This window comes from Amblyraja radiata, chromosome 21, assembly GCF_010909765.2.
Source record: "Amblyraja radiata isolate CabotCenter1 chromosome 21, sAmbRad1.1.pri, whole genome shotgun sequence".
Classification (NCBI taxonomy): domain Eukaryota; kingdom Metazoa; phylum Chordata; class Chondrichthyes; order Rajiformes; family Rajidae; genus Amblyraja; species Amblyraja radiata.
Window position 1 is genome coordinate 34,913,942 of NC_045976.1, and position 27,182 is coordinate 34,941,123.

At 42.2% G+C, this 27,182-nt stretch overlaps 1 protein-coding gene across 2 annotated transcripts in view; it reads left to right on the plus strand.

Annotated features, from left to right (window-relative positions):
* LOC116985329 (low affinity vacuolar monovalent cation/H(+) antiporter-like) overlaps positions 1–27,182 on the plus strand; it is a 41,442-nt gene that overhangs the window by 3,256 nt on the left and 11,004 nt on the right. Inside the window, exons 2-11 of one of the 2 annotated variants that reach the window (XM_033040053.1) lie at positions 9,378–9,506; positions 12,327–12,457; positions 13,594–13,699; positions 15,098–15,214; positions 16,969–17,030; positions 18,526–18,675; positions 19,690–19,875; positions 20,475–20,577; positions 22,408–22,549; positions 25,434–25,617. In XM_033040053.1, coding sequence (XP_032895944.1) covers positions 9,378–9,506; positions 12,327–12,457; positions 13,594–13,699; positions 15,098–15,214; positions 16,969–17,030; positions 18,526–18,675; positions 19,690–19,875; positions 20,475–20,577; positions 22,408–22,549; positions 25,434–25,617 — 1,310 coding nt within the window. The remainder of the gene's footprint in view (positions 1–9,377; positions 9,507–12,326; positions 12,458–13,593; positions 13,700–15,097; positions 15,215–16,968; positions 17,031–18,525; positions 18,676–19,689; positions 19,876–20,474; positions 20,578–22,407; positions 22,550–25,433; positions 25,618–27,182) is intronic. The other variant, XM_033040054.1, reaches the window with a different exon arrangement.

The following is a 27,182-nucleotide window of genomic DNA, read 5'->3' on the forward strand; positions in this document are numbered from 1 at the left end:
ATTGCACTCAATTACAGTGCCCTTCATAATGTTTGGGACAAAGACCCATCATTTATTTATTTGCCTCCGTACTCCACAATTTGAGATTTGTAATAGAAAAAGATCACATGTGGTTAAAGTGTACATTGTCAAATATTAATAAAGGCCATTTTTATACCTTCTGGTTTCACCATGTAGAAATTACAGCAGTGTTTATACATAGTTCCCCTATTTCAGGGCACCATAATGTTTGGGACACAGCAATGTCATGTAAATGAAAGTAGTCATTTTTGGTATTTTGTTGCATATGAATGCTTGAAGTCTGCAATTCATGGACATCACCAGTTGCAGGATGTCTTCTCTGGTGATGCTCTGCCAGGCCTGTATTGCAGCCATCTTTAGCTTATGTTTGTTTTCGGGGCTAGTCCCCTTCAGTTTTCTCTTCAGCATATAAAAGGCATATTCAATTGGGTTCAGATTGGGTAATTGACTTGGCCACTAAAGAATTGACCATTTTTGAGCTTTGGAAAAACTGCTTTGTTGCTTCAGCAGTATGTTTGGGATCATTGTCTTGTTGTGGAATTAACAGCCGGCCAATGAATTTTGAGGCATTCGTTTGAACTTGAGCAGATAGGATGTCTATACACTTCAGAATTCAGATGCTACTACCATCAGTAGTTGTATCATCAATGAGGAAAAGTGAGCCAGTACCTTCAGCAGCCATACGTGCCCAGGCCATAACACCCCCACCATCGTGTTTCACAGATGAGGTGGTATGCTTTGGATCTTGGGCAGTTCCTTCTCTCCTCCATACTTTGCTCTTGCCATCACTCTGATATAAGTTAATCTTCGTCTCATCTGTCCACAAGACCTTTTTCCAGAACTGTGGTTGCTTTTTTAAGTACTTCTTGGCAAACTGTAACCTGGCCATCCTATTTTTGTGGCTAACCAGTGGTTTGCATCTTGCAGTGTAGCCTCTGTATTTCTGTTCATGAAGTTTTCTGCGGACAGTGGTCATTGACAACTCCACACCTGACTCTTGAAGAGTGTTTCTGATCTGTTGGACAGGTGTTTGAGGGTTTTTATTTATTATAGAGAGAATTCTTCTGTCATCAGCTATGGAGGTCTTCCTTGGCCTGCCAGTCCCTTTGCGATTAGTAAGCTCACCAGTGGTATCTTTCTTCTTAATGATGTTCCAAACAGTTTATTTTGGTAAGCCTAAGGTTTGGCTGATGTCTCTAACAGTTTTATACTTGTTTCTCAGTCTCATAATGGCTTCTTTGACTTTCATTGGCACAACTTTGGTCCCCATGTTGATTAACAACAATAAAAGTTTCCAAAGGTGATGGAAAGACTGGAGGAAAGACCCGGTGCTGAGAGCTCTCTTATACCTGCATTAAGGAGGCAATTAAACACACCTGTGCAGCCATATGTCCCAAACATTATGGTGCCCTGAAATTGGGGAACTATGTATAAACACAGCTGTAATTTCTACATGGTGAAACCAAAATGTATAAAAATACCCTTTAATAAAATTTGACAATGTGCACTTTAACCACATGTGATTTTTTTTTTCTTCTCTATTACAAATCTCAAATGGTGGAGTACAGAGGCAAATAAATACATTATGGAATGCCTCAAACGAATGCCTCAAAACTCGGTTAATTCCACACAAGACAATGATCCCAAACATACTGCTAAAGCAACAAAGGAGTTTTTCAAAGCTCAAAATGGTCAATTCGTGAGTGGCCAAGTCAATCAAAATGTGCGTGTGATGGGACTTCCTAAAGTCACTTTGGGATTGTACTTCCAATGGTGCAATGTTTCCTTGTTACTACACTGAAGGATGTTGACCTGGCTGTTTCAGCCCTTGGAGTGATTATTGGCATCTCCAATAGTTGTGGATTCCTGTGCTGGTAACAATGCTGAGGGAGGCCATTCAACCCATTGAGGGTATGCCAGCTGTTGGAGGAGCAATCCTTTTAGTTTCATTTCCCCTCACCTTATTTCTCTTTTTCTCTCCTTCGCATATTGCCTATCGACCCCCTTTCAATTCCTTTTCATGTTAGCCTACAGTTAGAGGTAATCTGCAGTTCATTTGCCAACGCATCTTTGGGATCTGGAGGAAAACCATGTAGAAATGGCAGCTCCGTAGGTCCCTGAAGCTGAGCCATCTCACTGCCCACTGAGCCAGTATCCAAGGATCAACACTAAAAATTAAAATGACAAATGTTGAAAAATCGTAGCAGATCAGATAGTAACTAAGAGTGAAACGATTAATGTTTCGAGTTGATGGCCTTTCATCAGTCTTTCTTTGATGGAAGATCATTATCTGAAACAATAACTTTGTTTCTCTCTGCACAAAAACTGCCGAGCGCCTCCACGTCTTCTGCTCCATCTCAGATTTCTAGTATTTGCATTTTGTTTTTCATGCGGTTCTTGGGGTGGAGAGGGGTGATAGCGGTATAAAGGGGAGGGTAGTGTCTGTGTTCTGTGTCTTGTGTCTACTGTTTGTGGGTAAGTGTGTCTGTTTAGTGTTCAGCCATGAGTGAATGGCGGTGCAGGCTCGACGGACCTGGTGGTCTACTCTCGCACCTACTTTCTATGATTCTATGATTCTATGCAACATTTATAATCTAGTTTTAGGATCAGCACCTGTAGATGCTACTTTGTGAGTGAAATAATGTCTGTCAAATAGACCTTTGAGGTCTGACCTTGCATGTATTGAATGTGATTTTAGGGTTTTGTTTTGTCAGCCTTTCCATTTTTAAATAAAATAAAGATTTTTGATGTAACAAGTAATGCACAGACTCGTTACACGCAGTGAACAATGATCCATTTCTGCGGCTTCTACCCTCTGAAAAATCTATTTAAAGGAATCAATGCTTTGTCTGTACAGTAGTTTTTCTGCAGTAAAATCCTTGATTCCAGAACGGGTAATCAGACCTTTATTTCAGAATTGGGCACATGATCTGGTGGACAAATTGGCCTTGGTATTATGGCATTAGTCAGTCGATCATGAGATACTGCATGTGATATAGTCGTTTGAAGAGAGACCAGGGTTTTGAAGGTGGACAAAATGATTGTCCCACCATTTGTTTAAAATTATTCATTTTATGGTTACCTTATAAATAAAATAGTTTGTTCCAATAACTGGGGCACTGAACAAGCTTCTGTTGTAGCTTCTTGCTGTTTTGCAGACCTGGGCAAGCAATGCTAATGCAGTAAGTTTGAGAGCAAATGCTAGACTGTCAGCATCTAGCTCCTGTGACCTAAATGGAGAATACAATTTGCATGTGGCTGCCAATGTTATGCTCGGTAAATCAAGGAATGTAGGAGAGTGAATAATGCCTGATGGTCTTTAATTGGGCACTGGATCTGTGTTAAACATTGAATACCAAGTTAGATGTGGATTAGGGAAAATGCTGTTTGCTGAAATATCATTTGTTTTTACTTGGCCCTTCGATCATCCTGTTCAGGTCCAAAGGAGGATCCTGACCCAAACCGTGCCTTGTGTTCTATAGAGATGCTGCCTGACCCTTTCAGTTACTGCTGCGCTTTTTTTTGTAAACCAGCACCGGCACTTCCTTGTTTCTACATTTCTGTACTATAATCACTATTTTGGCTATCTCACTATATAAACATTTTGGAATAGTTATAAATTAGAAGAAAGCAAATGGTATGTTAGCATTCATAGCAAAATGATTTGAGTATAGGAGCAGGGAGGTTCTACTGCAGTTGTACATGGTCTTGGTGAGACCACACCTGGAGTATTGCATACAGTTTTGGTCTCCTAATCTGAGGAAGGACATTCTTGCCATAGAGGGAGTACAGAGAAGGTTCACCAGACTGATTCCTGGGATGTCAGGACTGTCATATGAAGAAAGACTGGATAGACTTGGTTTGTACTCGCTAGAATTTAGAAGATTGAGAGGGGATCTTATAGAAACGTACAAAATTCTTAAGGGGTTGGACAGGCTAGATGCAGGAAGATTGTTCCCGATGTTGGGGAAGTTCAGAACAAGGGGTCACAGTTTAAGGATAAAGGGGAAGTCTTTTAGGACTGAGATGAGAAAAACATTTTTTACACAGAGAGTGGTGAATCTCTGGAATTCTCTGCCACAGAATGTAGTTGAGGCCAGTTCATTGGCTATATTTAAGAGGGAGTTAGATGTGGCCCTTGTGGCTAAAGGGATCAGGGGGTATGGAGAGAAAGCAGGTACAGGATACTGAGTTGGATGATCAGCCATGATCATATTGAATGGTGGTGCAGGCTCGAAGGGCTGAATGGCCTACTCCTGCACCTATTTTCTATGTTTCTATGTCCAAAGGAAGGTCCTGACCCAAACCGTGCCTTATGTTCTATAGAGATGTTGCCTGACCCTTTGAGTTACTGCTGCATTTTTTTTTTTTTGTTAACCAGCACCGGCACTTCCTTGTTTCTACATTTCTGTACTATAATCACTACTTTGGCTATCTCACTATATAAACTTTTTGGAATAGTTATAAATTACATGAAGGTGGGATTTTGAAAACCCTCTTGGGAACTCAGAAAACGGACTATTTCTGATGATGGGTCATCAACCTATTGTATACAGTCTGTTTTTATTTCTCCAGAGATGCTGCCTGACCATGCTGCTTGACTTGCTGGTTATCTAAATCATTTTTCATGTCATACTTTCTGGCAGCCGCTGTCCTCCCTATCACACGGTTCCACCCTTTTTTTAAATAAAATTCTCGACTGCTCTATTTACAACACTTGGCAGGCCAGTTGTGATTAACAAGTGGCACCATCTCTTCCATCTGGTACCATTGTCATTTATGTAATTAAATCTCCCTTGGGTTCACAGTGTTGTATTCATTTCCTTTGTGGTTACACCCATCTTTCTTTTCTCTGCAAATTAAAATAAACTAAAGTTCTAACTTTCATTAGAAAGTTCATTGATGTCGAACACTAACTGTTGGACCTGAGCATTTCCAGCATTTTTTTGTTTTAGCTTCCTGTAGAGCAGAACCCCCCCCCCCCCGACCTTCCCTATAGTTGTATAAATTATCTGCTGACTATCAACTTTCATCATTCTATAGATTGTTATAACCATATTTTGCATATAAAACAGAATGTTTCTCCACTTCCTTTCCTTTCCTTTACTGCCACTCAGTAAAAATCTGAAACCTGGCTTTTGAGTTTTCTCCTGGATCTAAATGCATAATGTTGTCGAGCACAAAACAGAACCGCACAGGAACAGGCCCTTCAGCCCCCAATGTTTGTACTGACATGATGCATAGTTAAATTAATCTCCTCTGCCAGCACATGATCCATTCCCTGTGTATCTATGTACCTACCTAAAAACATCTTGAATATCCCAAGATCTCAAACTTCCTCTCAGCTTGCTATGTTTCATGAAGAGCACTTCATCTTCACTGCAATGTTGTGGTTGACATCCTTCAAGGTGACCCCATCGCAAACTCTGAAGTGGATCTCAGAACTGGGCACAATACTTTAATTGTGCCCTAACTGGTCTTTTATAATCACACAATGCGCCTTCTTGCATTTGTACCCCACAGTTCTAATTATCAATCTCTGGATCCCATGTATTCTAAATGTGGTCTCGTGTCCTAGTGCTATCAAATATATATGTGTCTGCACCCGATACCCTCTTTCTGCATATGTACTAGAAATGTCTTGTTCAACGTATATTGTCTGCCCTCCTTCTTTCCGTCATTTGGCCTTTTTATTACATTTTGCCTTTTCCCTTCTCTGCCCATTCTGACAATTATGCAGAATGCAATGGCAAACTTTACAATGCATGTTATTGTAATTAAAGTGTTATTTCCTTTGACTTGGTGCTTGGAGCCAATGCATTTTGGTCACTGTCTTTGTCTGTTCCAGCTTGCTGTGATTTGCAGTTTCTGAAGTACAGCAACTGCTGCATGAGGGTGTGGAACTCATTGGAAACAATGGTTGCCAAGAGTTATGCCAGCCCTGTGTTCAACAACAATTTCATGGGCTTATCGTTTGATGGAGAAACATTCCTGCATTCTTTGCTTCATGCTCTCTTTGCTGGTACTTCATTCACTGCTGGTTTGGTCAATGCTTCTGATACCTGTTAATTCAGGTCAAACTCTCTATAGGAGTGCAATACGGTGCCAGCACAATAACCTGGCCCTCAACACATTGTGGACTTTGGAAGGAGTAGGATGGGGACCCACAGTTCCGTTTATATCAACGGGTCAATGGTTGAAAGGGTCAAGAGCTTCAAATTCCTGGGCGTGCACATCTCTGAAGATCTTTCCTGGTCCGAGAACACTGATGCAATTATCAAGAAAGCACATCAGCGCCTCTACTTCCTGAGAAGATTACGGATAGTCGGTTTGTCAAGGAGGACTCTCTCTAACTTCTACAGGTGCACAGTAGAGAGCATGCTGACCGGTTGCATCGTGGCTTGGTTCGGCAACTTGAACGCTCTGGAGAGGAAGAGACTACAAAAAGTAGTAAACACTGCCCAGTCCATCATCGGCTCTGACCTTCCTTCCATCGAGGGGATTTATCGCATTTGCTGCCTCAAAAAGGCTGGTAGTATCATCAAAGGCCCACACCATCCTGGCTGCACACTCATCTCCCTGCTACCTTCAGGTAGAAGGTGCAGGAGCCTGAAGACTGCAACAATCAGGTTCAGGAATAGCTACTTCCCCACAGCCATCAGGCTATTAAACCTGGCTCGGACAAAACTCCGAACATTAATAACCTATTATCTGTTATTTGCACTTTATCAGTTTATTTATTCATGTGTTTTGTAGTCAATGCCTACTATGTTCTGTTGTGCTGAAGCAAAGCAAGAATTTCATTGTCCTATCAGCGACACATGACAATAAACTCACTTGACTTGACTTGATACTGCCATACAATGACTCTAGAAGGAGGCTGATTGTGGAACCATTTGATGTTGCAATGGAGGTTGACTCATGGAACTTGGGTTCTCTTGACTTTTTAACCTTTCAGCAAATATTCCTTTAATTCACTTGCTACCTCCAACTTGCAATATGTTGAAGGTGTTGTGTCTTCCAGCCCATTGACTTTCCCGGTGAATAATTTATTTTGCCCTTAATCTGAATGTGGACTTTGCGGAGCAATATTTCCCTTTGGAAAATGAGCTATCTTTCACTTTGTTTAATTTATTTGGATGATGAGGCAATGGTATGAATGCATTTGTTTTACATTGATAGTGAGGCAACTTTACACTCAAAGCCCGATATCAAGGCAAAAGCCTGTTTTGAATTTCTCCGTTCACTGCCACCATGGTTGAGTAGGTTTTGGCCCAAAACGTTGCCTATTTCCTTCGCTGCACCTGCTGAATTTCTGCAGCATTTTTGTCTACCTTAGATTTTCCAGCACCTGCAGTTCCTTCTTAAACCCTCAATGAATTGTTGTTTGGTACAGGTGTCAGAGGTTATGGGGAGAAGGCAGGAGAATGGGGTTAGGAGGGAGAGATAGATCAGCCATGATTGAATGGCAGAGTAGACTTGATGGGCCGAATGGCCTAATTCTACTAATATTCCTTATGATTTTAATGTAATGCAGCAACTCTAGGGTTGTTTCAACTGCACCCAAACATTTCCTTCCAAGTCACGTGCAAAGGCAAGGCAGGTGGAATATCAACAAATGCTTGCCTTGCCAGCGATGCCCACATATTGGGTTATACATTAAAGCTAGATTGCCTTGCCTCTTCTGTTGGGGACTGTGAATAGATTTGAGCAATGGACGCCTCCCTTTCTCAGGAGATCCAAGCACCTCAATGGAACGTCGGCCTGGAGCATTGCCACTCTTACACCCAAATTAAATATTGCGCTAAAAGCAAACTGCTGGAGGAACTCTGCAGGTGAGAGTTGAGATGTCAACATAAGTACAGAAATGTCCAAACTCTGAAATGACGTTGTATTCCGATTTTATTTTCATCCCACACTCATTTTCTTGTAAACATGTCGTTCCTTGGACGTATGAGACTTAATTTTGTACCTCCAGTTAAAGGAGGTAAGTTTTTTTTTTTTTCGTAGACTTGTTTATGTGACCTATTCTAGATAATTTTGGCCCTGTCCCTATAAAGCCCTTGGCAGTTTGCCTTGAAGCCTTCAATCCCCAGAGTCAAGTTAGTGGCTATCAGGAAAATGCAAGTGATACTGCCCGTACAATGTCTGAGTGTGGGAAAACTGGCTTTCCTTCCCACTGTTGGCATCTCCATTGCGCATTCCATTGAGCACAATACTCATGAGCTCTGTGAACTTGTGATTTTTCTGTAGAGCTTAAATTCTATGGGTTAATTAGCAATCACTGAATGTCCGTGTATCAAGCCAAATTGAATTCCATCTTTAAACAAAACTCTATACAGGGAACTCCATGTAAGGTGTGACAACTTTATCAAGTTCAAGTTACATTTATTGTCACATGCACCAATTGGTACAGTGAGATTTGAGTTACCATACAGCCATACGAATAAAAAGAACGCAATACTTGATAGAGCTTAACATGAACATCAGCGGACACAGCGGAATCAACGTTTCCCACTGTGAGGGAAGGCAATAAAGTTCAGTCATTTTCCTCTTTTTATTCGGCCGAGTTTAACATTGTTTTGCTTCATCGTGGCAGTTTAGTTTACAGATGCAGCGCGGAAACAGGCCCAAAGGCCCACCGTCCACGCCGACCAGAGATCCCTGCACACTAACACTATCCCTATAGGGACGACAGATGGCACAATGGGCTAAGTGTTCGGCTGGCAACCGGAAGGTAGCCGGTTCGAATCTCGCTTGGAGTGCATACTGTCGTTGTGTCCTTGGGCAAGACACTTCACCCACCTTTGCCTTTGTGTGAATGTGTGTGAGTGATTGGTGGTGGTCGGAGGGGCCGTAGGCGCAGATTGGCAGCCACGCTTCCGTCAGTCTGCCCCAGGGCAGCTGTGGCTACAGAAGTAGCTTACCACCACCGAGTGTGACTGAGGAGTGAATGAATAATGCGATATAGCGCCTTGAGTATTAGAAAGGCGCTATATAAATCCCATCCATTATTATTATTATTATTATTATTATTATTATCCTACACACTAGGGACAATTTATACCTACACCAAACCAATTAACCTACATACCTGTACATCTTTGGAGTGTGGGAGGAAAACAAAGATCTCGGAGAAAACCCACGTAGTCACGGAGAAACGTATAAACTCTGTAGAGACAGCACCCATAGTCGGGATCCAACCCGGGCCTCTGGCGCTGCAAGTTCTGTAAGGCAGCATTCCTACTGCTGAACCACCGCGCCGCCCCAGTTCAGAAAGTTATATTGTGACTTTTAATGGATTATAGAATATGAGACCAATAGCTTACAGAGGACGTCTTTGTTTCCATCGATAGACTTTGGGAGGGAGAGTGAGCTAAGGGCTGCAGCACCTCCCTATCCTCTGACCCTCTGGCAGTGTGAGCTGTATCCGCAGACTGAGCTGATGGACATGCCTTCACCACTTACACCAAAGTCAAGCGCAGGTTAGTGTGCTTGAGCTCGTTGTTTTCAGACACTTTAAATGTCTACTTCTCACCTGCCTCCCAGCAGAGAGACATGCTTTTACACACTGCTTTCCCATCGCAGTTTGGAACATCCAGAAATGATTTGCAGTCATTGAAGTATTTTCAGAGTTTAGTCACTATTGTCATGTTGGAAGAACATGGCCTCTTGCAGACAATATAGTTACCCCAAAAAAAGACAAAGTGCTGGAGTGACTCAGCTGGTCAGGCAGCAACCCTGGAGAACGTGGATAGGTGACGTTTTCGGTCAGACAGCTTTTCCAGATTGAATGGTTCTGACCTGAAACGTCACCTATTGACATCCTCCAGAGATGCTGCATGAACCAGTCAGTTACTCCAGTGAATTTTTCTTTTGTAAACTAGTGTCATTATTTCTATAATATAGTAACTGAGTAATTTTGAAGGTAAATATTGGTCTGGGAACAAGGGCTGGAAATTGAAGAACAACTGGTCTGGTGAATGAGGAATTGAAAGAGATGAGCAATAATAATAGTAGTGACATATTTAATGGTACTGGCCCCTGCTTCCCCCTTCCACAACCTGATGATCTGCACCCTATTTTTTAGAAAAACTGTTATGGAGACAATGGATGCAGAAGTTTTGATCTTCCAAAATTCTAGAGATTCTAGGTTGGAAGGTTTTTAACAAAAAAAAACGGAGACATATTAGCCAGACATGAGTAACAGGGGGAAGGGAGAAATAAAAACTAGAATTTATTATTAATGAATAATACATTCTATTATTTATTGACAGATTTGATTTGGATTTATGAAAAGGAAACCATGTTTAATAAATCTGTTAATTGATTAAGGATGTAACGAGCAGAATAGATGAAAGGGAACCAGGAGAGTTCAGTAGGTCATTGCAGTGGGACAGGAGGTAATTATTGGGGCATACAGGATTGGGGCATACAGGATCGGGGCTGCTCCACTGCAGGGATTGGGTAATGGATCAAAAATTGGAGGAATCATTGGGTTGGGAGGCTGAATGGGAGGATGTCAGCAGTTCACAATCCCGATCAGCCTCTTGATCCAAGCTTGCTGATGAGCGAGTACAATGAAAGGTAGATTCCTGGAATGCAGATTCGTACTCTGAGGCCAGATTGTGCTATGGGGCCCATACCCTTGAGATACGAAGAATCAGTGGTGATCTCATTGAAATAAAGGCTGTCCATGGGTCTCTTATAGACACCCATGCATATGTACGAATAGCCGTAATATGATTCAAAAGAGTGACATGGCAGTATTGTGTTTAGCATGATCTAGATCTGACATTCTCACCTATCCTCAAATGTTGAGTTTAAAAAAACCAAAACAGTCCTGGAGTAACAGAGCGGGTCAGGCAGCATCTGTGGAGAGGTGACATTTCAGGTGAGAACTCTTCTTCTGACTGATTGTGGTTGGGGGCGCCGGACAAAGCCTGGCAAGTGATGGGCGGATGTGGGTGAGAGGGTTTGATTGGCAGATGGGTGGGCAATGGCCAGAGATGAAAAGAAGAGAAGGCTGTGAAATGTGGAAAGCAGAGGTGTAAATTGAGGCCAGCAGCACGGTGGGGGTGGAGGGGGAGGGGGAGGAAGGAGAGAGGAGAGGGGAGAGGGGGGTTGAGGGGAGAGGGGGTCTGACACGTTGCCAGCTTCTGCTGAGCGGTAATATGAGAAATTGATCTTTTGGTGGTTCATCTTAGGTTTTTTTTTTTAATATTTTATTTTATTAGAAGTACAGTCATATGGCACCAAAGTGCCTAATATATATTTTCATAATACATTTTATGTACAACTTCTTTTTTTTTTTGTTACACTGAAAAAAGATTAGAATAAGAAAAAGAAGTTAGATAGTAAAGGATAGAAAGATGTGAAATATATAGTGTGTGAAAAAAGAAAACGAGTAAATGAAGAAAGTTGAGAGAGAGAATAGAGAAAAGAAAATAAAATAAAAAAGAAAAGGAGATCATTATTTATAATCTTGACCAACCCTCGTCCAGTCCTGAAACAGTTATTTTTTACAATTGTGTTGCACCATATGATTCCAAAAAAACGACGAATGGAGACCAACTCGTTATGAATTGGTCTGATTTATCCATTAGGAGGTTCATCTTAGGTTTTTGAGGACATTGTTGATCAAATTACTTTGGCAGAGCTACCAGCGTGATGACGGATTTTCCTCAGAGAACTCGGATTATTAATACTTTGAGTAGCAAGTCGCTGGTTTGTTGCTATGCATACATTTATTTAGCTCAATTACTAATCTGCTTCAGATTAAATAAGAAATATTATGGTAAAATAGCGCAGTACGATAGAAGGGTACTATTTTTTCTTCTTGTGCTCTTCTTTTGATACTTGGTAGTTCTGCGTGGGATTTATTTCAAAATATTATTTACATGACCATAGAGTCATGGCAACTCAACTACTTTGTTCCAGTTTATACTTTGCTTCCTCTGAAGTTTTCGGATTTGTTGTTGCAGTTTTCCACTGCAGTCGTTCCTATTCTTAGACTAGAAAGAGTGAGAGTTAGGTATAGCTCTTGGAGCTAACGGAATCAAGGCGTATGGGGGGGAAAAGCAGGAACGGCGTACTGATTCTGGATGATCAGCCATGATCATATTGAATGCCGGTGATGCACCTACTTTCTATGTTTATGCTCCTCACAATTGAATGACTTGGTAAGATCACTGGGTTTGGGTGGACTGATTAAGCCACCCACTAACATTGGTCTTCATGCTTGTAAAGCTTGTGCTAAGAGTTGGATCACTTTATTAAATAAATCTCAATCGGTTGCTTTGCAGTGTCTTGCTCAACTATGACGCAAAATCATTCGTGTGAAGGGATAACGTGTCCGGGCTGCTTGATGATGACAAAAACCATGCTGCTGGCAGAGAATGAGGTTGAGGCACACAAACTGGCCAACAACTACAAGGTGAGTAACATACTTGTGACGTCACAAAAAAACAGGCCCATTAAATTTCAGCATTGACTGTGTATCTCTGGCAAAAATCAAACTGCTAAACTGCAGTGTGATTATGTTCTACAATGTCATGTCCAGGAGGGGTGTGGAAGCAGTTTCCATAACTCTTTTTAAAAGCCAACTGGATGGTTGAGGTGAATTGTGGTGAAATATGCCAGTGTGTGATTGAACAAGGGTAGTTATCTCGGAGAATCAATGCGAGTGTGACAGACCAGCTGCCTCGGGTGTATCATTCTACAGTGGGATGAATTATTGACTGACTGCCACTGGGTGGATTGGGTTCAGTTCGGGGACACAGAGTGGAAACAGGCCCTTCGGCCCACCGAGTCCACACCAACTATTGATCACCCATATACTAGTTCTATGTTATTCTGCTTTCGCATCCTACACACTAGGGACAATTTAATGAGGCCAAGTAACTACACACCTCAGTAGAAAGTGATGCATTTGAAAAGGTTGGAAAATGAAAGAACCCAATGCATACACATCCCTCTTTTTAAGCATTAGCAGAAATATACACTTCTTAAAATATTTTATCTGCTATTGTCCTCAGAAATAATCCTGGTAATAGGATGAACAGATTTGATAGCATTAAATTTGCTCATCTGTAAGTGGGGAGCAACAATTACAAGGACCTTCCTCTCAACTTTTTTTTTTCTCGCTCATTTATTATATTGTTTAGAGTGTACTATGTTTACATATTCTGTTGTGCTGCAGCAAGTAAGATTGTCATTGTTCTATCTGGAACATATGACACTAAAACACTCTTGAGCTAAAGTCATGGAATGTGATGTAGTCGGTGCAGAAGTGGCAGAAAGCAAACTGGTGCATGGTTCTATTTGGAGAATCTTAAATGATGTATGAAAGGTCTATAGCGCAGGGGGGGAAATAAGAAAAAAATACAACAAGAACTCACTAATTCTGGGTGGAGTGGAGGGCTGGCGATTCCACATGACCACTGGACATCTGGGTAAGGGTTAGCCTTTGTCCCACTGCTCTGCAAGTACAGAGGAAAGGCTCATTAGTGAAATGAGCTGTGGTTGGTATACCTGATCTTGCAGTCTGCATTTTTTTTTTTACTTTTGCAGTTTGGGTTTAAGAAATGGAAAAGCCATGTGACTGAGCGACCCTGGGAAGACCGTTCTGCAATAGTGAAAGAGCTGTATTCAGATCTCAACATCATCAAACATCCAGGTAATGTTATAACAAGTATTGCCTCCCTTTGCACTCGCTGAGGTATTGAGTAGAAAATTTTAACACTACAATAGTCCAATCAGGATGTTACAGGAGAAAGGGTTTAGAACATTCAAAAGGTTCTATTTTTCAAACACTAATTTCCTGAAGTTCAAATGCTTGTGACAAAGTGTCGTATAATGAGGGCAAATAGAAAGGTCCTATTTTTTTTGTAATTAATTAGTACAAAATTCTGTAGACTTGAAGATGATAAATCAGTTTCCCTGGCTAATGAAATTAGAACTTGGGTTCATAATTTTCGATAGGGTCAGTCATTCAGAGTGGGATAAAAACAAATCATTTTATCTAATGAAAGAGTGGGAAAAAAGTAATAGGATAAAAAGAGGAACTGAATGTAAATCAAAAGCATTCAAGCCTGCCAAGATGCACTGTATATTTGCATATATAGTGCATTCAGAAAGTATTCAGACCGCTTCACTTTTTCCACATTTTGTTACGTTACAGCCTTTTAAGCCTTTTTAAAAAAATCATCAATCCACACCCCAGAATGAAGAAGTGAGAACAGGTGTATAGACATTTTTGTAAAGTAATTAAAAAGAAAGAACTGAAATATCACACTTACATGAGTATTCAGACCCTTTGCTACGACACTCAAAATTGAGCTTGGGTTGTTCCTGTTTCCATTGATTATCCTTGAGATGTTTCTACAACTTGATTGGAGTCCACCAGTGGTAAATTAAATTGATTGGGCATGATTTGGAAAGGCACGCACCTGTCTATATAAGGTCCCACAGTTGACAGTGCATGTCAGAGCAAAAACCAAGCCATGAAGATGAAGGAATTGTCCGTAGACCTCCAAGATAGGATTGTGTCGAGACACAGATCTGGGAAAGGGTATAAAACAATGTCTGCAGCATTGCTGGTCCCAAAGAGCACAGTGGCCTCCGTCATTCTTAAATGGAAGAACTTTGGAACCAGCAGGACTCATCATAGAGCTGGCCACCCGGACAAACTGAGCAATTTGGGGGGGGGGGGAGGAAGGGCCTTGGTCAGGGAGGTGACCGAGAACTGAATGGTCACTCTGACGGAGTTCTTCTGTGCAGATGGGAGAACCTTCCAGAAGGACAAATATCTGCAGCACTCCACCAATCAGGTCTTTATGGTAGAGTGGCCAGACAGAAGCTATTCCTCAGTAAAAGGCACATGACAGCTGACTTGGAGCCGGCCCGAAACGTCACCTATTTCCTTTGCTCCATAGATGCCGCTGCACCCGCTGAGTTTCTCCAGCACTTTTGTCTACCGTCCTTTGAATGAATATTTTTTCAAAATAACAATGGAATGTGTTGTAAAATTTGAGATGCCATGATATCCTATCACTGTCATTTATTTGTCTTTCAGGATCTCTGATAACCTGTGACAACGTGTTGTATGTGCTGCTGTTTGGTTGGTGGATTGCCCTGCTGTACCTTTTAATCGCTCTCATTATGTTTGTTACCATTGTGGGAATTCCCTATGGTAGGTTCAGGGGCATGTTGAGCATTAATTGTGAACTGATTCATTCTAGCAGCAGTACCAACTCAGTCTTTTGGGAGAGGGCGTACTGGTTATGATCTAAAATTAAGTTGGGTGGCTTTTTGAGACCTGTTTTGTTCAAAACATCCCCAGATAGCAATTTGTTTTAGTATTTTAAAATAAAATTTGTACTCGGGACAATAGTCATTTGTCTCCGTGCATCAGTTCCATTCATGTTAAATGAGTTTAGGATCCTATAGAAAATAACTTCATTGATCTGGGAGAGCTGGTGGAGGAACTCATCAGGTCAAGTAGCATCTGCGGCAGGAATGGACAGTTGACGTTTCAGGTTCAGGCCCTTCATCAGATGGAAAAACTAAAAGAGAAGTGGCCAGAATGGAGTTGTGGGACAAGAGCTAGAAAGCAATAAGTGGATGCAGATGAGAAGGGGTTAATTGGTAGATAAGTCGGGTAAAGAAGGGGAAGGTGGCGATAGCTACAGATGTTTGGAGGTGATACGTGGAGAACAAAAGTTGGCAGATTCTGGAATCTGATGGGAAAGGAAGGTGAGCATTGAAAATGAATGAGGGCTGGTGGCAAATGAGAACAGTGGAGGGTGGGGGGGGGGGGAGTTGGGAGGAATGTGTGAGGAGGAGGAGAGAAATGCTGATTTCTGTGGAGTGTGAGCAAGTAAGGTGGGAAGATATGTCTGTGTGTGTTGACCAGGGCGAGATAGGATGGGAGAGGAGAGAGATGACCAAGGGTGAGTGGGTAACCTGAAGTTAGAGGATCCGATGTTTATGCCATTGGGTTATAGAGTTCCCAGGCAGAATATGAGGTGCTCTTCCTCTAGTTTGTATTTGATTTCGCCCTGAGAGGGGAGGAGGCTGAGGACAGACAAGTCGGTGTGGGAAGGGAAGATGAATTAAAATGGCTGGCAACCGGGAGATCCAGTTGGGCCAGAGTGTAGGTACTCGGTAAAGCAGAGCCTACATCCCTTTTTTCTCTATTGTTCAAATTATTAAATGCAGCGCGAAGACTGTTCCGTTTTTTCAACTCATGGTGGACTGCGGTTCCTCTTTTATATTTAGTCTCTGGTTCTGGTCCTAATTATAGTATACAAGTCTCGATTGTCTCTCTTCTCTGAAAGTGGATTTCCCTCTATTGGCTTTGGGTATATATTGCATTAGATTTGTACCCCACACCATTAAACATCTGATAGTTGGCATAATCTAAAAATAATAAAGCACATGGCCTCTAGTCTCTGGACTAATTTCACAGGATTTCTACTATTTCTTGATTCAAAGCGGGTGTGCTTAATATGTTTATATGATTTAAAAAAAAAAAAAAGCAGAATTGAATCGAGATAGTCTTAAATCATTGTATATCCTCCAAAGTGAAAGCCTACAGTTTTGGTGCCATCTGGATTTGCCTCCTGCTCCACCCTTGGTCCCTTGCTTCAAAAGGCCAGCAGTTTAAATTCCATTTGGAATATTTTGGAGGACCAAGAACCAAAAAATCTTCCTATTTGCAAACACCTAGAAATTACTCCTGTGCACAAAGTATTTTTGTTGGAACATTTACACTCTTTAATGGCTAGTTGAAAATTGTTGGTGTCCTTGACCTTTTGGAATCGGGTAGTATTTTGCACCTACCTGTGTTTCCTTTCATTCTGATCCTTGGTGGCTTAGCATTTACTTAAGCCTCAGTGGGGAGAATTTAGGAAAAGTAATTCATTTCTGTTGTTTGTCTCCCAGGGAAATTGTGCTGCAGTCTTGCTGGATATTATTTCTGGCCATTTGGGAAGGTAATTCTAAAAGTAAGTGCATTAACTATTTGCTAATTGCTTGATTTATTTTCAAGTCTCAATCCTTCAGAATGCAATACTCAAGGGCAAAGGCTTACTGGAATGAACGGAGTTGATGTGTAATTAAAACAACATAAACTTTGGTTAAATTGCAGTGTGCAGTTGTATTGGGCGCACTGAGAATTGTTTAAGGGCCTGTCCCACTTGGGCGCCATTTTCACGTCACGTAGATGGCACGCGAAGATTTTGTACATCCCAAAATCCTATGGCGCCGCGCGCGACCGCGCATCTCTGCCTACGTCGCCACGCACCATGATGTCGCGTAAATGACGCCCAAGTGAGACAGGCCCTTTAGATATCCAACTTGCAGATATGTCACTTTGTCCAATTTTACATCAATTCCAAATGTTTTGTTAGATCCAGGTATAAAGACTGAGCCCAACATGGGTAAATGATCTCAACCTTGTTTGGTAAACTGTACACATGAGCTTTCGTCCCTATTGATATTTATTAAATATGATTAATTTGTTGTGTATGAGACGTATTAAATAATCCATCCTTCAACCCATTTGCTGAGCTGCAGAGATGATCTTGTATAAAGCTGTTCACCGTATATTGGTCCATGTGATAATAACAAACCAATACCAATAATCATTGTGACCAAATCAATCTTCTCCTTTTATCCCCTTCCTGATCCTGACTTGTGTTCCATATTTGGCATGAAATGTATGTTTTCACAAAACTGCACACTTAATTTTGCAGCAAATGTCTCTCAAAATGAGCATGTTGAAGTTTATAAAACCTAATATAATATAAAAGCTAATCAAGTTTTTAAGCAACTGGACAAGCATTAATTTTAATGCACTTACCTGACAGATTCTGCTGTCTCAGTAATTGCTGCTCTCTTTAGGGATAAGCGAAGAATATGTTTGCATGCTGAGAAGGCTGCTACCTTCCATTCACTCAAAGGAAGCCACTGAAATTGGGTAGTGCAAGGCCATTCTCTTCACTTTTAAATAATGAAATGCTAATATCATGTCTGAGCCTTGTAGATGGGTGGAATGCTCTTCAGGAGAGTAGATCTAATGGTCAAAAGTGAGCTTTCTATCCTAAAGCCATGTAATTTCAATATGTATTAAATAGTGTAACGGTAAAATGCTTTGCAACATTTGGCCATGTGCCCTAATTTTGCTCAAAGTGCATCAGTGTTTTGAAACAGGAATAAATATTTGCTGAATAACGACAGCCCAAATATCTAGCATCTATAGGGCACTGATCAGTGCCCTATAGATGCTAGATATTTGGGCTGTCGTTATTCAGCAAATATTTATTCCTGTTTCAAAACACTGATGCACTTTGAGCAAAATTAGTTTTAGCCCTAGACATAATATATGAGAACGTCCTCGTATTAAATAAATCCCCTCCCCCTTCGGCCCATTTGTGAACTGCAGACTATGATGGGTGTGTTACTAAAATGGTTTCTGAGCACTTTGTTTCCTTTTCCAAGCTATTCATGAATCGGAGAAAAAGCAGTGTGCGGTTTTATGGCGATAGTGTTCCCGAGACGACAAATGTGGAGACAACGGCACTGCTTGGTGACACAGAAAAAGACGAACACATTCTGGCAGAGACACCCACGACGGGAATTAATTACTGGGTAGATTGGCTGTTGAATAACTACATTCCTTATTCTTGTAAATACTTTTAATACAAACAGAAACCTGCTCCCTGTCTGGATAGGGCTAAAGGTTTGAAACGTTGAACGGGAAATATAAAAATTAATGTCTAACTTCACATGAGCCTCTTTGCAGTCGGTCAAGAGAGAATGATGAACAGTGATGCAGGTTGGTTTATGTTGACAAAATTGTCTAACAAAGGAAACGTAAACCTTTTGAGGTTGGCTGCTGGAAGTAGGCAGTATTATGAACTGTATCCAGCGCGTCTACAAATTGAAAGGAATGTCCCCTCGGGTGCATTTCAACCTGATTATTGCCTTGGGAGATGACGCAAAACAGTGAGATGATGGCCAATTTTGCCATGGAGTTTGGAGAAATACTTCAAACTTGCTTTGCTGCATGATAAGGTTTGGAGAGGAAAGGAAAGGATAAAGGGGAAATCTTTTAAGACTGAGATGAGAAAAACATTTTTTACACAGTGGTGAATCTGTGGAATTCTCTGCCACAGAATGTAGTTGAGGCCAGTTCATTGGCTATATTTAAGAGGGAGTTAGATGTGGCTAAACGGATCAGGGGGTATGGAGAGAAAGTAGGTACAGGATACTGAGTTGGATGATCAGCCATGATCATATTGAATGGCGGTGCAGGCTCGAAGTGCCTAATGGCCTACTCCTGCACCTATTTTCTATGTTTCTATTGGGTTAGTTTATTGATAGGTTGTGAAAATTCTTCTCTTCTCTATGTAATTATACTGGCTCCTCCTTATCAAACCCTCGCCTTATTATGCAGCTGAGTGATCCAGTTTCGTGCTTTAGTAAAGGTCTGAATTTTGGCCAGCACCGTTGCTATTTACATCCCATAGTATCAGGATGTGTATACGTCGATTAATGTGGTATGCCGTGTTTTAACTTCCCTCTTCTTATGCTGGAACATGCAGTTTTATAATCAACATGTAATTTCATTACTTGACATTGTTTGTCTTGATTCATTTTCAGCGCTGTCCTAGCACCTATGTGTGGCTTCTTCTGGGTTATCCACTTCTAGCAATTGCCCATGGCCTGGCTTCTTTCATCGCCTGGATTTTGGTTGTCACCATCCCAATAGCCAAGCTCAATGGAAGAGCCATCACAAACATCCTCCTAATCCCTCCCGAACAGCTTCAGATCAGACCGTTCAAGAGGGTAAGGTTCTTGCTTTGCAGAACATTTCTAGTATCACCTTTTGTGTTGTTAGTTCAAACATTACTAAAAACTTCATCTTATTGCCCCATTATTACAATCTGGCAATATCACTAAAACCCTAACTTCTGCTCTAGGCAGCCCAGGATCTCATTGGCTACAATTGATTCAAAATCAAATCACACTAATTAGTGCAATGAAGGAGGCTATTTGGCCCCTCTGGTCCCTGTCGGCCTTATTCAAGAAATATCCAGCTTTCCTGCCCTCTCCCTGTAACCCTGTGAATTTTAGATATTTATCTGGCTTCCAATTCATTGCCGCAATTGTGTTTGCTCCCTCTGCAACCTTAGCAATATCTTCCAGATCCTAACCTCTTGCTGTGTTTTGACGGGGAGGTTGGGGAAGAACTTTCTTGTGGCACTTTTTTGGTTTCATCTTCCTTCCATGCCCCCTAGTCCTTAATCTCTCTTCCAGTGGGATCAAGCTCCCTATTGTGTACATGGTTTTGACCAACAATTAATGAAACATGGTCCAAATGTGATTTATAAAATACGAAAGACTTTGGTGAACTAATTGGAGTTTGTTTCACTCGCTGCCCCCAGATGGACGTTCCATTGGATGGAGAAGTGCTCCTTTGTTGTTACCGTGCTATGAATTTCTACTATTACAAGTATACTGTGGTTGGCATTAATGTGTTTGCTGTGAGTATCCTTTGATTCATTGAGCAAAGGAGGATCCGGCGTGGGGGCGACACCTCCTTGAGGGAGGAGGAGGAGGGAAAGAACAAGGGGGACCTGGCGAGCGGAGTACTTTGAAACTTTGTAAGCGCTCTCCATGTGGCGACCATTTGAATACCTTGGTTATGCAAGCTAAGAATTTCACTGTGACTTGTCACATGTGACAAAGTATTCATTCATTCACTGTTTCCGGTTAAGGAGTGAGTCTGTAGAAAGGAACCATTGCTAATTATTTAAAGTAGGATTTGTATTATTTTGAGCTGCACGTTTACTATGCACTTTCAATCTCCATAAATTATCCCACTAGATTAGTTAGTATTAGCAACGTGGTGATAATATAACGAGTTTTGTTCAATGAAACTCTTTGGGGTTTCTGCCACCTGTGTTGTAATTGCCTAACTTGTTTCAATTGTGTGCACCACAAATGTTTGTCTTTAGTGGAAATTATCACATGCACATCGGGTGGCGCCGCGCGCGGCAGCCTCGCCAGCAGTTTGTCAGTCATTTCGACTTTTTAGTTTTTTTAGTATGTCTTAATGTCTCTCGGTATGTTTATATGGGGTGTGGGGGGGGGAAGGGAAAGGGGGAAACCGCTTACAGTCACTTACCTCGGCAGAGATGCGACTTTTCTCCTAGTCGCACTTTCGCCCTCCCTCGTGGCCTAACAACTTGGATTGCAGCGGCCTTTCCCGGAGACCGGCCCAGAGCTTCAGCAGCAGGCGCTGTGTGGACTTTAGCATCACGGAGCCAGAAGAAAGGCTCCGAACGCCGGCCTGCCGACTTTAACATTGTGAAGCGTCTGCAGAGCTTCGTCTGCGGAGCTTCTAGAAGCAGGCGTGGAGCGTACTTTACCATCCTGGAGCCAGGGATCCCTTGCCGGGGATTGCCGGACAAGAGCTCCGACTGCTGGCCTGCCTGCGGCCTATAACATCGAGAAGCTGTGGTCTCCGGTAAGAAAGTGGCCGATTCGGGCACTCCAAGCCACGGAGTGGGTTCCATCCGTCCCAACATCGGAGCTTCGATCATTCCGACGAGAGGGCCTGTATATCGAGCCGTCCATAGCGGCGACTGCGGAGGGTCAAGGGCCCAAACACGGGTGAACACACGTGACTGAACTTTATTGCCTTCCATCCCAGTGATCACTGTGGTGGATGTTTATGTTAAGTTCTATCATTCTTTTTAATTGTGTTGTGTTCCTTTAATTGTATGGCTGCATGGTAACCCAAATATCACTGTACCTTAATTGGTGCATGTGACATAAATGTGAAACTGAATCTAGAAGTAAATATAGAAATAAATGTTCATTCTTGGTATGTTTACCAAGATGAACATTCAACTGCTGAAAAGGTAAAGCATTAAACGGTCAAAAATTACTTTGTCCTGCTGTAATTCTACAAGGCTTGCCTTTATTGACTATTGAATATTGTACCTGTTTTGTTGACCAGGATGCAATTGCATACAAGTGGCTAATATATTGGATAGCAATATTCTGGTAGAATTGTAATGTTCTTCAGTCAGAAGCAAATTTAAATGTCTGTACTCCATTCCAATATGGATACCTGAATTTGAGTGACTTATTCCTTAATTCCATAGTTCAAGATGCATAAACTAGGTTGGGCCATTCCAAACACCCAACAATGCTAGAGTCTTGCAGCTGAGACTATTGTGAATAAAGGGAGAGAAAGTGCAGTCAATTTTCACTTGTCTCTTGGGCATGTACTATAGATAGCGACTAATGCCGGTTGATGACTGATTTTGTTTTTTCCCATGCAAGTTATTTCTTTAACTGGTTCTACAGATCTGCTTCCACTAGTTGTAGTTGCCCTGGTCTTGGGTTATGCTGACACAGAAAACAAATACGCCAGTTCACTTGTAAAATTTGTGCTATCCATCCTGGCAATAATTCCTCTGTCCTACTACATTGGGATGGCGATCGCGAGGTAAGCTGAACTTTGTTTTACGTTGGCATCACAGCAAAGCAACGGGCCGTTTAGGCAAACTGACCCATATTTTGTCAAACTCCTCCATTACCTGTCAGCTCTCAATCCTATTAGTCTGACCGCTAACTGTGATTTCCATGCACATTTGCTCTTATTTCCTCTTGATCATCCCCTTCTTGTTTCTAAGTTCTAACTATATAATCTCACTGGGTGATTCCGCAAGGATAACCTCGAAGCACAAAGGCAAGAGATGAAAGGACAGGTATTTTATTGCCTGTGGTTGCACAGGAATGTGCCATAAACAGGAAGTGGTGGGCAAGAATCCCGGGACGACAGATGGCACAATGGGCTAAGTGTTCGGCTGGCAACCGGAAGGTAGCCGGTTCGAATCCCGCTTGGAGTGCATACTGTCGTTGTGTCCTTGGGCAAGACACTTCACCCACCTTTGCCTGTGTGTGAATGTGTGTGAGTGTGTGTGAGTGATTGGTGGTGGTCGGAGGGGCCGTAGGCGCAGATTGGCAGCCACGCTTCCGTCAGTCTGCCCCAGGGCAGCTGTGGCTACAGAAGTAGCTTACCACCACCGAGTGTGACTGAGGAGTGAATGAATAATGCGATGTAAAGCGCCTTGAGTATTAGAAAGGCGCTATATAAAATCCCATCCATTATTATTATTATTATTAAGAATTGAAGAGCAGACAACAAGGGAGCAATCCTCCTGACATCTTGTAAGAGAGGGAAGGTAGACTCTAGTACAGATTAGCAAAACCTTAGCTGGGGGGGGGGGGGGGGCAAGAGGCTGGAAATCACCAAGTCTTCCTTCAACCTGTGTTCAATGAAAAACAGTTAGCTCAACCTGCTGTTTCTCCACAACTAAAACCTGGCATCTTGAAAGGCCTAGTCAGGTGATTGGCTCCAGAGTGAATTTCCTGATACCACATCTGGTGAATTAAGCAAACATGTGGAGGGGGGAAACATACAGGAACATTTGTTAAAATCGACTATCTTGCAAACACTTGTTTTTCAGTTGCAAGCCCTTTCAGAAAAATACTCCTCAGTTTACACATCTTTGCCCCACTCAACTGAGGAATTGAAAGAACCATTCTCCAGTCATCCTATACTATCCCTGCTCAGCAATGATGGATAATGGAAGCAACTGTGGGGAAAAAAACTGGTTTGGTGACCTATTGAACACAGTGAAAACTTGCAGCGCATCATTGTGAAGTCTGGATTAGTGCCACCAGAACTCGGCAAACCAGCAGTGCTCCAGTGTGTTTGGGAATGGTCCCACTCAGCGAGCAGTGTTCTCATGTTTGGTGTACTTGCCTTAAAATGTCATTCCTTCAACTCCTCTAGTGCCCTCAGAAAATACTCTCAGCCACCACTTAATCTTTTATAAGATTATTATTTGCTAATTAATTGAGGTAAAACTACCTCAAACAATAAGCAGATTAATTTTGAAATGTGTTGTAAAAGGCAATTTAAAAAATAATAATGATAATAATAATTTTTTTTAAAAATCAAAAAAATCTTTGGCTGCTTGCAATTATCTCTCAACGAGTGGGAGTAGGAATTGCCCGAAGGAAGTCTCCACACACTCGTCAATCAGTTTAAGATTTTGTGACTTCAGTTTTTGTCATGTGGTACATCAGACACCGTTGCCGCTGTTTTGACTGAAGTGTGAAGTTGTGCGATCTTCTGTTCCTGTCTGGACTCAGCCCAGCTTACCCAAGGCATTGAGTGGGTGTTTCAGTGGTTAGCCTGCTGAATTACTGTCTACCAACAGTGAATGCAGGAGTGGCAGGAAGGCTTCTGCTTGTGCAATCATGAAACTGCTTCTCCCCACCTATATAATTCTTTGTTGCACTACCTCATTGAAGTGCTGTGATACACTGGTGGCAATAAGCCTTAACAAGTTTGAAAACGAAGTAAAGATGGTTTGAGAGTTTATAGCGTGATTTCTAATAACTATTTTGAAGAGTGATGTAAAATAAAGTTCCACTGCAGTCCATGGAGGCAGAGATGATTTCGCAGTTGTACCATTCTGCCATGTCCGGCCTTACTCATGATTTGGCTTTATAACATATTCTTCCATGTCTTCTGCCTAATAGACTTTGACCACTTCTTAATTCTTAAGTCCTCAATTCTTGTCAAACTATTTAAAATCTCCCCTGATGTTTTATTGGATTGATTATTGGCTGCCTTTAAATGTGACTCTAGTTTTGAATTTCCATAAATAGCAAGATCTTTATCATCTTCCTCAAGCACTTCCACTTCCTATTGGGTCACCCCTTGGTTAAATCTCGGACTATTTAACCTTTTGTGATGTTTGTAACTTCCCAGTTGCACCATCTCCATTGCCCGTTACATTTCATTCATAATATGGGTAGAACTGGACACAATTTAGTTAGACATGCATGAGAAACAAGAGGGATATTTCTAGATTTCAAGAATGGACTTTAATTCAAAAGTGAAATGCAATATGTGTGTTACAACGTGACCTACTGCTGACATGTCCGCACCTCCTGGAGCCAGTTTATGTTTCAGTGTTTTTTTACAAAACTTCCTCACTCGGCGACACCTGAACTGATGCAGTGTTATTCCACAGGAAGTATTGCAGCTTTTGTCTTGATTAATGTCATTATGTAATAACGGTGGTCTGCTGGCACTTATAGAACGTTAAGCCCATGATTCCTCTACCCAGGAGTGCTCCTCCACCAGGCTTCACTTTGTTCTGCAGTTGTGGCTCTAATTTTATATTTCAGCTGCATTTGATAATCGTATCTCCATGCCTATTAGAAACGGTGGAATGAGTTTGGGAAGTTTGGAAGGCCTTGTTCAAAATGTTTTAACGTACAACGATGTTTAGCTCTGCTCTTGCCTTCAGTATTTCAGCACAGAGTAACTTTGCAGTGGGTGCAGTAGTGAATGCCACGTTTGGTTCCATCACCGAGTTGACCTTCTACATAACGGCTCTGATCAAAGGCAGTCACAAGGGGAACAAGAGCTATGAGGAGGTGGTGAAAAGTGCTCTGACTGGAACCTTGTTGGGATGTGTGCTCTTTATTCCGGTAAGTTACTTGAGCTGCCACCTTTTGCATAACTCACTCGGCAACTCTGTAGTGCTTTAAATTCTCTAGTCAGGACAGGAACTGACCCAATTATTGTAAACCAATCAGACCACTTAATAGTGTCATAAAGTGATTCTGACAATGCCAGCTTTGTAAAGCCCTGGGTAGAAATAATAATAATAATAATAATAATAATACAGAGGTGAAGAGATGGGTCTTGAGGCGGGACTGGAAGATGGTGAGGGATTCAGAAGTTCGGATCAATTGTGGGAGGGAGTTCCAGAGCCTGGGAGCTGCCCTGGAGAAGGCTCTGTCTCCAAAAGTGCAGAGGTTGGATTTCAGAATGGAGAGGAGACCGGCTGAAATGGATCTGAGGGACCGTGAGGGTTGGTAGGGGGAGAGGAGGTCAGTGAGATAAGGGGGGGCCAAGTGGTTCAAAGGTATTTTTTTTTTTTTTATTAGTCACATTCACATACACCCAGGTGTAGTGAAGTGAAATGCTTATTGCCATTTTGCAGCACACAAAAAAAGAATAGACATAACACCAATGAAAGTCTTAAACACAAAGAACATCCCCCCCACAGTGGCTCCCACCATGAGGGAAGGCACAAAGTCCAGTCCCCAACCCCAGTTCACCCATAGTCGGGCCCATTGAGGCCTCCACAGTTGCCTCTACGGAGGTCCGATGTTCCAGGCCGTTCTCGCCGGGTGATGTTGCTCCGGCGTCGGGTTGAGGGCTTTGTAGGTGAGGACCAGGATTTTGTAGATGATCCGGTGGGAAATGGGAAGCCAGTGAAGTTCTTTGAGGATTGGGGTGATGTGGTGCCAGGATTTGGTGTGGGTAATGAGTTGGGCGGCTGCATTCTGGACCAGTTGGAGTCGGTTGATGTTGCTGGAATTAATGCCAAAGAGAAGAGAGTTACAGTAGTCCAGTCGGGAGGAGATGAAGGCATGGATGAGTCTTTCAGCAGCGGGAGGTGTGAGAGAGGGTCTGATTTTGGCAATGTTGCGGTGAAAAAATGATGTTTTGACAACATGGCGGATGTGAGGCTCAAGGGAGAGGGTTGAGTCAAAGATCACGCCAAGGTTGCGGGCCTGAGGAGATGGGGAGACAGTGGTGCCGTCAATAGTGAGACTGGGGTTGTTAATTTTGGTAAGTGTTGATTTGGAGCCAATGAGGAGAAATTCTGTTTTGTTACTGTTTAATTTAAGGAAGTTGAGTTGCATCCAAGATTTGATGGCTGACAGGCAGGAGTTGATATGGGAGGTGGTGGGGGGACTTGGTGCTGAGATAGATCTGGGTGTCATCAGCATAGCAATGGAAGTCCAGTTTGAAGTGACGGAGTAAATGACCAAGGGGGAGGATGTAGATGATGAAGAGGAGGGGACCGAGAACAGAGCCTTGGGGAATGCCTTGAGTGACAGTGGCTGTAGCAGAGGTGTGGTTATGGAGAGAGATGAAGTGGGATCGGTTGGAAAGGTAGGAACGGAGCCAGCTGAGTGCAGAACCTTCAATGCCAAGGTCTTTGAGTCTGGTGAGCAGGATGTTATGGTTCACGGTATCG